The sequence below is a fragment of the Bos mutus genome, chromosome 19, assembly GCF_027580195.1.
Source record: "Bos mutus isolate GX-2022 chromosome 19, NWIPB_WYAK_1.1, whole genome shotgun sequence".
NCBI lineage: Eukaryota > Metazoa > Chordata > Mammalia > Artiodactyla > Bovidae > Bos > Bos mutus.
Genome location: NC_091635.1, coordinates 247,902 through 260,158, shown reverse-complemented (window position 1 = coordinate 260,158; position 12,257 = coordinate 247,902). Strand labels below are relative to the sequence as shown.

Below are 12,257 nucleotides of genomic sequence, written 5' to 3'. Positions count from 1 at the left end.
GACTTATAAGAATTCTGTTTTCTTTAGCAGGCCACCTAAAATACCACCACTGCAGCACAAACATGTACAGCTTCATAACCATTTGGAGACTTTTACAATGGCATTTTAAAAAGAATTTTCCAGTTATTACTAATTGAGCACTTTTAAACAAACTATCTCATGATAAGTACATCTTAAATGATAAGAACTTGGCTCTGCACCAGTATCAGCAGTGCTGGCTCTATGTTAAACAAAAGTTTTTTTACATGATAAAACTATCTCCACCTAAGAAGAATGAGGATTTGTCTCTCAAGACAAAATGACTAGAAAGTATAATGGGGAAAAGAAGGTCCTATTCATAACAAACAGCAAGGAAAAACCAATCTAAGGATACATTCAACCAGAAATGAAAATATTACAGAATTTTACAGAGGAACATTCAGAACACAAAGAAAAAAGGAAGGGAGGGAGGGAAAAAGGAAAAAAGAATGAAAATATTGGAGACTGTACCAGTTCCTAAGTCAGAGGTTTAAAATATTTTTAAAGACAAAATTCCTCCAGTGTAAGCTACCCACTCAATGTCACTAAAATTAAAACCTCAGAAAGGTTTTAGCTTCTGTCTCAGGGGGAGGTGTTCATACAGGTATTCTAAGTTTCTAGTACAAAAAACAGAGAATAACCTCCTCTGTCCTGCACTTTTGAACAGTGACTGGAAGACAAAAAAGAAGTAATAAGGGAGACACTTCACACCATCCAATCAGAAGACCAGAAAGCCTCAAAAATTAAAACAGTGTAATTCTGGTACAGAGACACATAGACAGATGAGGCAGAAAGCCAAAGTCCAGAGACACTGCAGAGTATACTGAAGAAGCGCGTCTCAGAGGTTAGACTCTAAAGTTATCGTGCAAAGCGGAAACCCACTCAGATCAAAACCACCCCCGAAAAAATCCAAGTCACACCAAAGTACTAGAAACTGAATCCTTGGAAGCTCAGAAGTCAGAGTTAACTTCTATTGTTTCTCTTTGAATTTCAGTGCTGTTAGAAAGAATTTAGTATTTGATAAGAAAGCTACTATTCTATTCCGTGAAAATGCAATAATTTAATAAAGAGCATGAAAACAACTGGCTAAATATTTGGAGAAAACTGAATCATAACCTCAAGCTTACACTGAAATTTGAAATCAAACTGGAGCCAATCAGGAGTGGTCTGTAACCTGGGCCAGGTAAGGAAGACCCTTTGCCCTTTGTTCTCCTTACTCCATCACAGTGGCAAAGAATTAGATGTGGGTGAGACCGCAGACACCTCTGCCAGACTCAGAGCCCCAGCCTCATCCAGGCAGCTGAGGGCCCAGTGAAGCAGGTAAGGGAAACTGATGGAGTAAAGCTTTAAGCACCTAAAAATACTAAAAATTCTATGAGTTTTAAGTTGCAAAGAGTGTCACAGAATAGTATGAAGGTCACCTTTAGGGATCTTGACCTGGTGGGGAGAAAGGTCTGATGGGGTGACATAACTGAGCACAGCAACTAGGGAAAAAGTTGTTTCATATCTTCAACAAGCAATCCCCCTCCACTAATCAGTCGCGTGCTCTCACCTGTGAGTGCTACGAAGCGCTACCCGTCACTGCAGGAGAACAAAAGTGGCCACGCCAAAACTGTCTCTCTGGCGTGAGGGTTCACTTAGGCTGACTGTCTGTAAGGCCTGAAAGACTCAGGAAGAACCTCCCTTCCCCTTCACCGTCTAAAAGAATGCAGCTAGAGGGCCTGAGAGAAATACAGTGCGAACCAGGGGTCCAGCCAGGGAGGAAGCCAGCAAAGTCTGTCTGTCAAGATTCCTCTCCAGTCCCCTTGCCTCTGCGCTGTGGGCAAGCACCACACCACACCTGTGCTTTTCCCTCTCCCTGTCAGCTGGCTGCCTCCCTCCACTCGGAACACCCAGCTACCCCACATCCTTTAGTCTTCAGTTGAAGACGGTACCTGAGGTAAGGGCTTCAACCATTTTGGTGAGTTACTCAGTTTTCTTGGATCTCACCCATGTACAGACAGTTATTAAACCTGGTTTGATGTTTCTCCTATTCATCTGTTTCATCATGTCAATTTAATTCTTAGGCCAGCCGGAAGAACCTAGAAGGGCAGAGGAAATTTCCTCCTTCCTGGCATTACAGTAGCTATCTTGGTATGACAAAATTAGGAATAATTGCTCTAGCTTCCACACTTTCCATGCTGAACAGGTACATCTTTTGTTAATACAAAATCAAAATTATTATAAAAAAGAAAAAACAAGCAAAACACAGTATGAAAACCCGTCTGCTCAAGCTAGCTGCTCACATCTGGGTATTTTCATCCTGCTTAAGCCTCATCTATCAAGGCTCCTAGCAATGAAGGAATTCACAGTAAACATCAAAACCTGCAAATGTGGTAAACATATTTTTCTTTGTCAAGGTATTTTCTTCAGTGTTGCAAGTTAGTCATTATTCGTGAATTGCATGCATCAAAATAAAGATGACCAAATGTTTTTGCAAAAGCAATTTTACTCTGAGAACCCAATGACAATTGAAAGCACTTATTCATACCCTCACAGCTAAACAGTAATAACAAATGTTAAGAGCTTGAAGGTATAAAGAACTAAATTCCAAAAATAAGAAATGCTTAAATAGATCAATGATTTTAAGTGTAGTATTCAGTATTCAGCATTATTTACCAAAGTATGAAACTTTATAAAACCGTATAAAAACTTTGGCATGCTACTTCCCCCACACATTATGAGTTCATTTGACTAGAGTATCACAAGTGTTAGCGGTAAAAACGGTGGAATAAGGAACACCATAACAGCAATGAACACTGACAAAGACTGTCACAACCACTTTCTTGGAATTCAGAAGATTAAAGCCGGGGAACACTCACTCAAGAAAAACCAGGAAAACTTAGTAAGAACAGCAAGATTTGTGGTACTTTAACTTACCCTAGTCCCATTCCCCTAGTAGCCTTAAAAATAAGACCCTCCATTTTCCAGCACCAGTATCAGAGCAGAAGGGCCTCACTGCCACAGAGCTGTAATTATTTATTTTGGCCTTTCTGGTACAAAACAACACCTGACTTCTCTTATCGACCCCAGAACTCAGCCAGCGCCGAAGGGGCCGTGTTGCAAGTACTGACAAGGCCAATGAGTTCGTTGCTGCTGCCTGAAGCGATGGGCAGCGACTGGACTGGCAACAGACTAGCCAGAAAGCTCTGGAGGAAAGGCCAAGGTGTAAGACATTTCAGGGAAGAAAGACCTTGACTAGCTCTGACCTATTCCTTCCTGGGAATCCAGAAGACCGCAGACATGCTGTGCACCCACTCAGGACAGGCCTGAAGAGTTCTCCCCTCTGGCTGAGCTAGAGCCTGGAGAGGCAGGAAGTGAAAGTTAAAGCAGACATGTGAACTGCCCAGCTCAGTGTGCAAAGTGCACACACGCACACACACATACACCTCTGCAAAACTGGACAATGTCTTTGGTCCTGAGCCTTTAAGGAGATCTCTTGGCAATGACTAGTCAATTACTCAGCCCTTCGAAGAAAAACATCAAGAGGCCACACACAACGATTACAGACTTTAAAAAATTACTTCAAAATTTAAAATTAAAAAATTAGTTCAGAAATGTCAATAGACAAATGACAACAAAATAAAAAAGCAAAAAGATGAGAAAAAGACAGTCCATGCAAACAATAACCAAAAGTGAGCTGGAGTGGCTTTACAAATGTCAGAAAAAAACACACCTGAAGACAGAAATTGTTAGGAGAGACAAAGGACATCATATAATGATGAAAGGTTAATCTATCAAGATGATATAACAACTATAAATATATAAATCCTAAAGACAGAACTCCAAAATAACATGATGAAGTATAAACTGACAGAATTAAAAGGAGAAATAGACAATTCAACAACAACAGCTACAGACTCCAACATTCTCCTTTCAATAACAGATATAAGACCTGAACAACAGATCCAAGGGAAAGACAAACTGTGAACAACAATATAAACCAAAGAGACCTAACAAGTCCACAGAACCCTCCATCCGACAAGAGCAAAGCACACATTCTTCTCCAGTGCACCAGTGTTTCAGGCACATCAAACAAGTCTCAAAAATTTTTTAAATAATAGAATTATACAAAGTATGTTCTCCAACCACATGGTATGAAATCAGAAGAAATCAATAACAGCAGGAAATTTGGAAACAGAACCCAGCAATATCTGTTTTCTCTAATTTTGCCAAATATATACCTTAGACATTAAACTAGAAGTTCTGGCTAGGGCAATTAAGCAAGAAAAAGAAATAAAAGACATCTACGTTAGAAAGAAAGAACAAAATTATATTTGTAGATGACATTATCTTCTATATAAAAAAATCCAAATTACCCACCAAAAAAATCTATTAGAGCTAATGAAGAGCTCTGCAAGTCTGAAGATATACAATCAATACACAGTCAACTGTATTTCTAAACACTAGCAGTGAACAATCAAAAAAAAACGGAAATTAAGAAAACATTTACAATAGCACAAAAATATACTTGGAATAAATTTAACAAAGGAAGTGTAAGAAATAATTGGAAAATTAAAAAACACCACTGAAAGAAATTTTCAAAGACATCTCATGTTCAGGTACCAGAAGACTTTATATTGTTAAGATGTCTATACTTCCCAAGTTAATCTACAAATTGAAAGCAATCCCTTTTAAAATCCCAGCTTGCTCTTTTTTGCAGAAACTGACAAACTACCCTAAGTTCAATATGGTAATTCAAAGAACCCAAAATAGCCAAAACTATCTTGAAACAGAAGAACAAAGTACAAAGGCTCACACTTCCAAACAGGAAACTCAGGACAAAGCCACAGATGGTATACAAGCCAGTGTGGTCAGCATAAGGACAGAGATCAATGAACAGAACTTAGGAGTCGAGCTGTAAACCCAAAGGTCTAGGGTCAGTTGATGTTTGACAAGGTTGCTAAGATCATAAACTGGAAAAAGAACAGTCTTTTCAACAAATGGTGCAAAGAAAACTCAACAACCACACGTAAAATAATGAATTAAGACACCTACCTCACAAAATGCACAAAAATTATTTCAGAATGAATCAGAGAATTAAACGTAAGAACTAAAACTATAAAACTAGGAAAGGTAGATGTAAATCTCTGTGACCTTGGAGTAGACAAACATTTCTTAGACATGACACCAGAAGCATGATGACCAAAGGAAAAACAGATGAATTGGACCTTATCTGAATTAAAGCCTTTGCTGCATCAAAGGATACTCTCAAGAGGGTGAAAAGACAGTCCACAAAATGGGAGGAAATACTGCAAATTATGTGATACTGCTACTGCTACTGCTAAGTCGCTTCAGTCGTGTCCAACTCTGTGCGACCCCATAAACAGCAGCCCACCAGGCTCCCCCGTCCCTGGGATTCTCCAGGCAAGAACACTGGAGTGGGTTGCCATTTCCTTCTCCAATGCATGAAAGTGAAAAGTTAAAGTGAAATTGCTCAGTCATGTCCAACTTTTAGTGACCCCATGGACTGCAGCCTACCAGGGTCCTCTGTCCGTGGGATTTTCCAGGCAAGAGTACTGGAGTGGGGTGCCATTGCCTTCTCTGAATTATGTGATAAGAACCTAGTAATTAAGATATACATAAAAATCCGTATGGCTCCACAACACAAAGACAATTGTCTTTCAAAGCAAAGGATCTGAATAGACATTTCTCCAAAGAAGATGTACAAATGGCCAATACACGTATTAGAAGATGTTCAGCATCATTAGTTGTTAGGGAAATGCAAACCAAAATGAAATACTATTTCACACCCACTAGAAGGCTATAATTTTTTTTAAAAAAGGACAAATTAGAATATAAAATGATGCAAGACACTGTGGAAAACAGTTTGGCTGCCCCTCAAAAACAGAGTTACCATATGACCCAAGAATTACAGGTACAAGAGAACTGAAAATATACTTTCAAACAAAATTTGTTCATGAATGCACATAGATACATTATTCATAATAGCAAAAGAAAAAAAAAAAGAAACAACCCAAATGTTCATCAAATGATGAACAGATAAACAAATAGCAGTATATCCATGCAACAGAGTATCACTCAGCCATGAAGAATCATGAGGTACCAGTACATGCTACAAAGTGGACGAGCTTCAGAAGCATGACGCTGAATGAAAGACGACACAGAAGACCACATGTATGACTCCATTTATACCAAAAGTCTCTACAGAGTCAGAAAACAGATTATGAGTTGTTGGGGACTGGGGGCAGAGAGGGTTGAGGAGTAATTGCTCCATGGCTACGGCGATTCTCTTAGGGTGACAAAAATGTTCTAAAATTAGATGGTGGTGGTTGCTGCATGATATTGTGCATATACGAAAATCCATTAAATTTTACTCTAAAATGGATACTTTCAAATGAATAAAATAGTGAATTGGAACAAATTACCTCCAAAACAGACAAATAAGATATATATAAATGTCCCTATGACACCTAACTTTTTAATCAGCATCTACAGCAGAAAACTTGCAAAATATGAATAAATTATTTCTAAAGCCTTTAGAAATCACTAAGGAACCACCAAAATGAAGTAAAAAAAAATTTTTATATAAAAAGAATTTTCATATCTCAAAATTCTAAATGTTTACCCTGTGTTAAGACATCTGTGATTGACAATGATCACATGAACTTTACACATTCTTATTTCTAATAACTGAGCTTAAAAGGAATAGCTAGACAACATTTTTATAGTCCAAACAGTACCATTTTTGAAGTTTTATAATCTAGAATTACTATGATTTTTATATCAGTGAAGATCCATAAAGATGCTCTTTGGTAACATCAATATATTTTTTTAAAAATTCTGTTTACCTTAAAATGCTTAGTTTAGCATTGCCAATTCTATGCTAAACACTGCACATTCCGACGTCTGGGAATCAGATGTTAACTGCCCCAGGCTAAGAAAGCACCGTGATGGGCGACAGGAGAAAGCACTGCTGGCTGAGAAAGCCAGCACTGGTCATGGACTCTAATAAACAAACTTGTAATTAAGAAAAATAAAGTAAGTAAAAAGATGAGACACTAAATTCCATTTCCGCAGATTAAATAGGACAAAGCTTCTTGAATGAAGAGACTCAAGTGAGTCAGATGTTAAATATTCTAAAACAGTTACAACAAAATGCTCCGACAGGCTTCATGTTTTAACAATGACCCTTCTACAAGGTCTGAAATAGCACAGTAACAGGGGAAAAATGAAAACGAATTCCAAGAACATGCAGGTAAATCAATGAAATTAGAACACTCCCTCATCTCACATACAAAAATATACTTAAGATAGTTTAAAGACCTAAATATAAGACATGACAACAAAAAACTTCCAGAAGAGAACACAGTCAACATTTTTGGACATAACGCATAGCAGTATTTTCTTACATCAGTCTCTCAAGGCAAAAGAAATAAAAGCAAAAATAAACAAATGGGACCTAATCAAACTTAAAAGCTTTTGCACAGCAAAGGAAATCATCAACAAAATGAAAAGATAACCTAAGGAATGGAAAAAATATTTGTAAATGATCTCACCATCAAAGGGTTAATTTCCAAAGCACACAAATAACTCATACAACTCAGTGGCAAGAAAGCAAACAACCCAATCAAAAAATGGGCAGGAGACCTAAACAGACATTTCTCCAAAGAGATACAGATGGCCAAAAAGCACATGAAAAGATGCTCAACATCGCTAATTATTAGAGAAATACAAATTAAAACCACAATAAGGTACCACCTCACACTAGTCAGACTGGCTATCATTAAAAAGTCTACAAATAATAAATGCTAAAGAGGGTGTGGAGAAAGGGGCACCCTCCTGCACTGTTTGTGGAGTGCAAGGTGGAGCAGCAGCCACCGTGGAGAACAGTGTGGAGGCTCCTCAACAACTGGAACTGGAGCTACCACATGGTTTGGCCACTTCACGCCTGGGCACACATCTGGAAAAGACAAAAATTCTCATTTGAAAAGATACATGTGCCCCAGTGTTCATAGCAGCTCTGTTTAAAATAGCCAAACTCAGTGTCCATCAACAGGTAAATGGATAAAGAAAATGTGTGTGTGTATATATACGGGCCTTCCTTATGGCTCAGAAAAGAATCTGCCCACAATGAGGAAGACCCAGGTTCGATTCCTGGCTTGGGAAGATCCCCTGGAGAAGGAAATGGCAAACACTCCAGCACTCTTACCTGGGAAATCCCATAGACAGAGGAGCCTGGTGGGCTACAGTCTGCGGGGTCATAAAGAGTCGGATACAACTGAGCAACTAACACTAACACACACACACACAGTGGGAGATATGTATGTGTGTGTGTGTGTGTGTGTGTGTGTGTGTATAAAATAGAATACCATTCAGCTACAAAAAAAAATGAATTTTGCCATTTGCAGCAACATGGACGGACCTGGAGATTATCATACTAAGTGAAGTCAGACAAAGTATTATATGATACCATTTATATGTAGAATCTGTAAAATAACAGAAATGAACCTATATACAAAACAGAAACAGGCACACAGACGTAGAAAACTTATGGCTATTAACTTATGGCTATCAAAAGGCGGGGAAGGGGGATAAACTGGGAGTACGGGATTAACTAATACAAACTGCTGTAAATTAAACAGATAAGCAACATAGATTTGCTGTGTAACACAGGGAATAGTATTCAGTATCTCATAATGACCCACAATGGAAAACAGATTAATAAATATACACACATGTATATATACAACTAAATCGCTTTGCTATACCCCTGAAACTAACACAATATTCTAAAGCGGCTATGCTTCAATAAAAACCAAATAAATCTTTAAAATGTAGCTGAAAAATAAGTTGCAAGAAAAGATTGTATTTACGTAAGATAATCTTTTAAGTTGCAAGAATTTAAGACTATTAAATTCAATAAGATCTGTCCACTATCATTATCAAACCAATAAATATTGATTTTTTCTCACAATCAACTCCTGCTGAAAGGAGAAATGGAGAAGAAAGAAACGCACCTCTTCTAAGCTGGGGAGCGAAGAGGACGACACTGTCCGAGAGGACAGCGGCTGGAGCGGCTCCTGGCCAACAGCGGGCTGGTGGGTCTGCATTTGCACGAAAGGGTTCTGCGGGGGCCTGTGAGGCAATGGAGGTAGGCCGTAGGGGAAACTCGGCCCCATCAGGTGATTCTGCTGTAAGTTAGCAAAAGTCCAAGCTCCATCAGGCGCCAGGTATTTCAGAGGAGGGGTGAGGTGCTCAGATGGCAACGAGAAAGGAGAGCTAAACATTGGGGGCGGCAGGCGCTGTGGGAACGCCGGGCTGTTGGCCACTTCAAGGTCTCTGCTGCTGTCAGTGAAGTTTGGAAAGTGGGTGCTGTGGTCTGCGCCGGACGGGGGCGAGGGGGCTGCTGGTGGGCTCCTAGTCTGAATTTGTCTATATTGCAAAAGCCTTGATTGAGGTGGTGGCATTTCAGCTAGTTCCCGTGTTTCACTTTGCTCACGATTAGACAGTTCTCTGAGTAAGTCTTGAAACCTATGTAAGGATGATGAAATATGAGGAGAGCTTAGTCAACTACATGTGTAATTTTTACAAACAAAAGCACAGTAACTAGAACTAGCATTAATTCATCTCAAAAGTAAGCGTCAGTGCTCACAGATGTTGAGCTGAAGACACTAAATATACCCAAGTATCTGATTTCTTTCTTCCCCTTGGCTTTAAAAGCAACTGTCCTTGTCTTTCCACGCGTTTGGTAGCTGGCAGTTACAGAAGGTCACCGTAACAGTGGATCTTACTCAGAAGGGATTAGGAAACGCTTCACTGCAGTCAAATGACACACCATAAAAACAAATTTAGAATGAGCACTGAATACTCAAACATCTGACTTAAAAGAGGGTAGAATTTTGTGCAAAAAATATATTGATAGTAAATTTATAATTTTTAACTTTTAACCTCTAATTTAATTCTGTTCTCTTTACATTCTTTGCATTATGACTGAATATGGAAAAAACACCCACAGTGATGGTACATGTCTCTTTCACAAGAGACTGCAAAGCCAGAGGCCACATAAATGCACGGTCCACAGCAGACCTTCCACGCCTAGGTTTTCACAAAAGTTACTTCTAAAAAGGTGTTCTGTATTTTAGAGTCAATCAACAGAACTGTGTAGCAGCTGCCTAGAAGGCTGGCATCCAATTTCTTTGGGACAGTATTCCAGTATGAGGCTAAACGGACAACATTCAAGAGAGAAAACAGTAAGCAGGCCACATTTCAGGGGCCCTTTTCAGTCTGCTGAAATGAGTGTGAGTCAGTTGTTTCTGACCGTGAGTCAGTTGTTTCTGCTTCATCTTCGGCACTGCTGGGGAGTTTCCAGTCTGCTCTCACTGGGGGCTGATGCAATCCAACGGGCGGCTGGGGAAGGTGCTGGAGGTGCGGGTGAGGGTGGTGATGGTGCGGGTACGGGAGGCTGCCCTGACTGAGATAGGCGTGGTGCTCGCTCCACTGCTGTAGCCGCACATGCTGCTGCCTCAGGGTTTCCAGAGCCACACTCCCGTGCATACGATCTGCAAACATATTTGTAACAAGTTTAAGTTTTCAGCATTTAGGGTTTCCAGTTAATTTCTTCAAGAATTTTTACAATCAGACATTCTCCACAGAGACATAGCTACCATGTGAGTTTGGAGAAAACAGGACTTCTAATTTTGCAGTAACTAAATCACGGTAACGATGGGGATTCCTCCTCACCTACAGCATGACGTAACCTGACACCAACTGTACGCTTAGTTCTGTGTAGCATTTGGAACTAGATTCTGATTATTACACTAAGTGATTTTTTGGCCAGCGTTATGTGAAGAAGTTACTCAATCCTGAGTCAAATGAATACTGTACAGCACATGTCTCTGAAGTAAACACTCTCAGACGCTGTCCCGTCCTGCAGTGACACGAGAACTCACCCAAAGCCTCCCCCATCGGCAGGCCCGGGGGGCTCTCGTCCGGGAAGCTGTTCAGAGGTGAAGGCAGGATGGGGCCGGGCTGTGCGAGGGCCCGCAGGGGACTGTGGCCCTCCTGCAGCACGGGTGGGGGCTGCTGCTCGGGAACCACAGCCTCTGCAGGCGGGGACTGTGGTCGGTGGGGAACCGCGTTATTGAAAAACGCGCTGCCGGGGCCAGCCGGGTAGGCAGGGGAGAGCTGAGGCGGCGGCGGGCCCAGCTGAGGGGCCACCTGACTGGGCTGGGCTGGCACGGGGCTCGGCTGTTCAGGCAAGTTACTCTGCTGCTGATTCAGCAAGGCGTGCTGCTGCGGAATTGGGAAGGGTGGTCTCGGGAGCTGGGGGAGGGGATGAAAATGACGACCGGGGATGGCATACTGGGCATGGGGGGCAGGGAGAGGAAGGTTTATGTGTCTTGGGGTGAGATTATCTTTGCGATGAAATTTGGGATGGGGATAAACAATGCCAGAACGTGATTCAGGACTTCTGTTCTGTGGGTTTGATTCCAAATCAATCTAAAAAAAATAGAGAAATATTTTTTAGCTGCAGAAGATCTAAGTCCTGTGGCTGCCCACCTCTCCTCCCCTCAGCACTTCTAAAGGACATGATCCATTCTTATCAGCAGCAGCAGGAGCACTGCGTGCCTAGTAAATCACTTTCTGACAATCAAAGAAGAGAATATGCTTTACATCAGGGAAGATGAAACTGAAAAAACGCATATTAAATCTGAGTCATAAAGAGAGATACTATTATTTTATTAGCATATTGACTTTAAAAACATCATTTTTTTTTTACACTTCCTTCCTTGGAAAGACAACCAATTATTTACTACTGATATAAATAATTGAAATGTGTTCTTTCTTTCTGATTTTATTGCTTTTATACATCTCTTCCCTCAAACATATCTACATTAAAATAAAAAACTTGTCTCAACTTAACTTTGAAGTGAACAAAAAAATAAGTACTATATCATCTTTGAATAATCACTTCAGCTGTCAATTTTTGCCATCATTCCTTCAACAAACACTTATTGAGGGCGTACCAAGGACACTGTGCCTGGTGTGGGAGATTAAAGGCACAATAAGTCTGTATCTGTACCATCGAGAGTGCAGAGCGAGGGCTGGCAGACCATGGCCCCCAGGCCATTTCCAGTCCACTATATTTTTGTACAAAAAGTTTTACTGGAACACAGCCACACTCATTCGTTTACATGTTGTCTGTGTCTGTTTTCTCACAACGATGGCAGAGGTGA

The 12,257-nt window shown here is 40.4% G+C and overlaps 1 protein-coding gene across 8 annotated transcripts in view; it reads right to left on the bottom strand.

Annotated features, from left to right (window-relative positions):
* Positions 1 to 12,257, bottom strand: part of HELZ (helicase with zinc finger) — a 146,310-nt gene that overhangs the window by 12,566 nt on the left and 121,487 nt on the right. For all 8 annotated transcript variants that reach the window (XM_070388910.1, XM_070388908.1, XM_070388907.1 and 5 more), the window contains 3 exons: positions 10,971 to 11,520; positions 10,340 to 10,580; positions 9,039 to 9,552 (listed from right to left, as the gene is read on the bottom strand). In XM_070388910.1, coding sequence (XP_070245011.1) covers positions 9,039 to 9,552; positions 10,340 to 10,580; positions 10,971 to 11,520 — 1,305 coding nt within the window. The remainder of the gene's footprint in view (positions 1 to 9,038; positions 9,553 to 10,339; positions 10,581 to 10,970; positions 11,521 to 12,257) is intronic.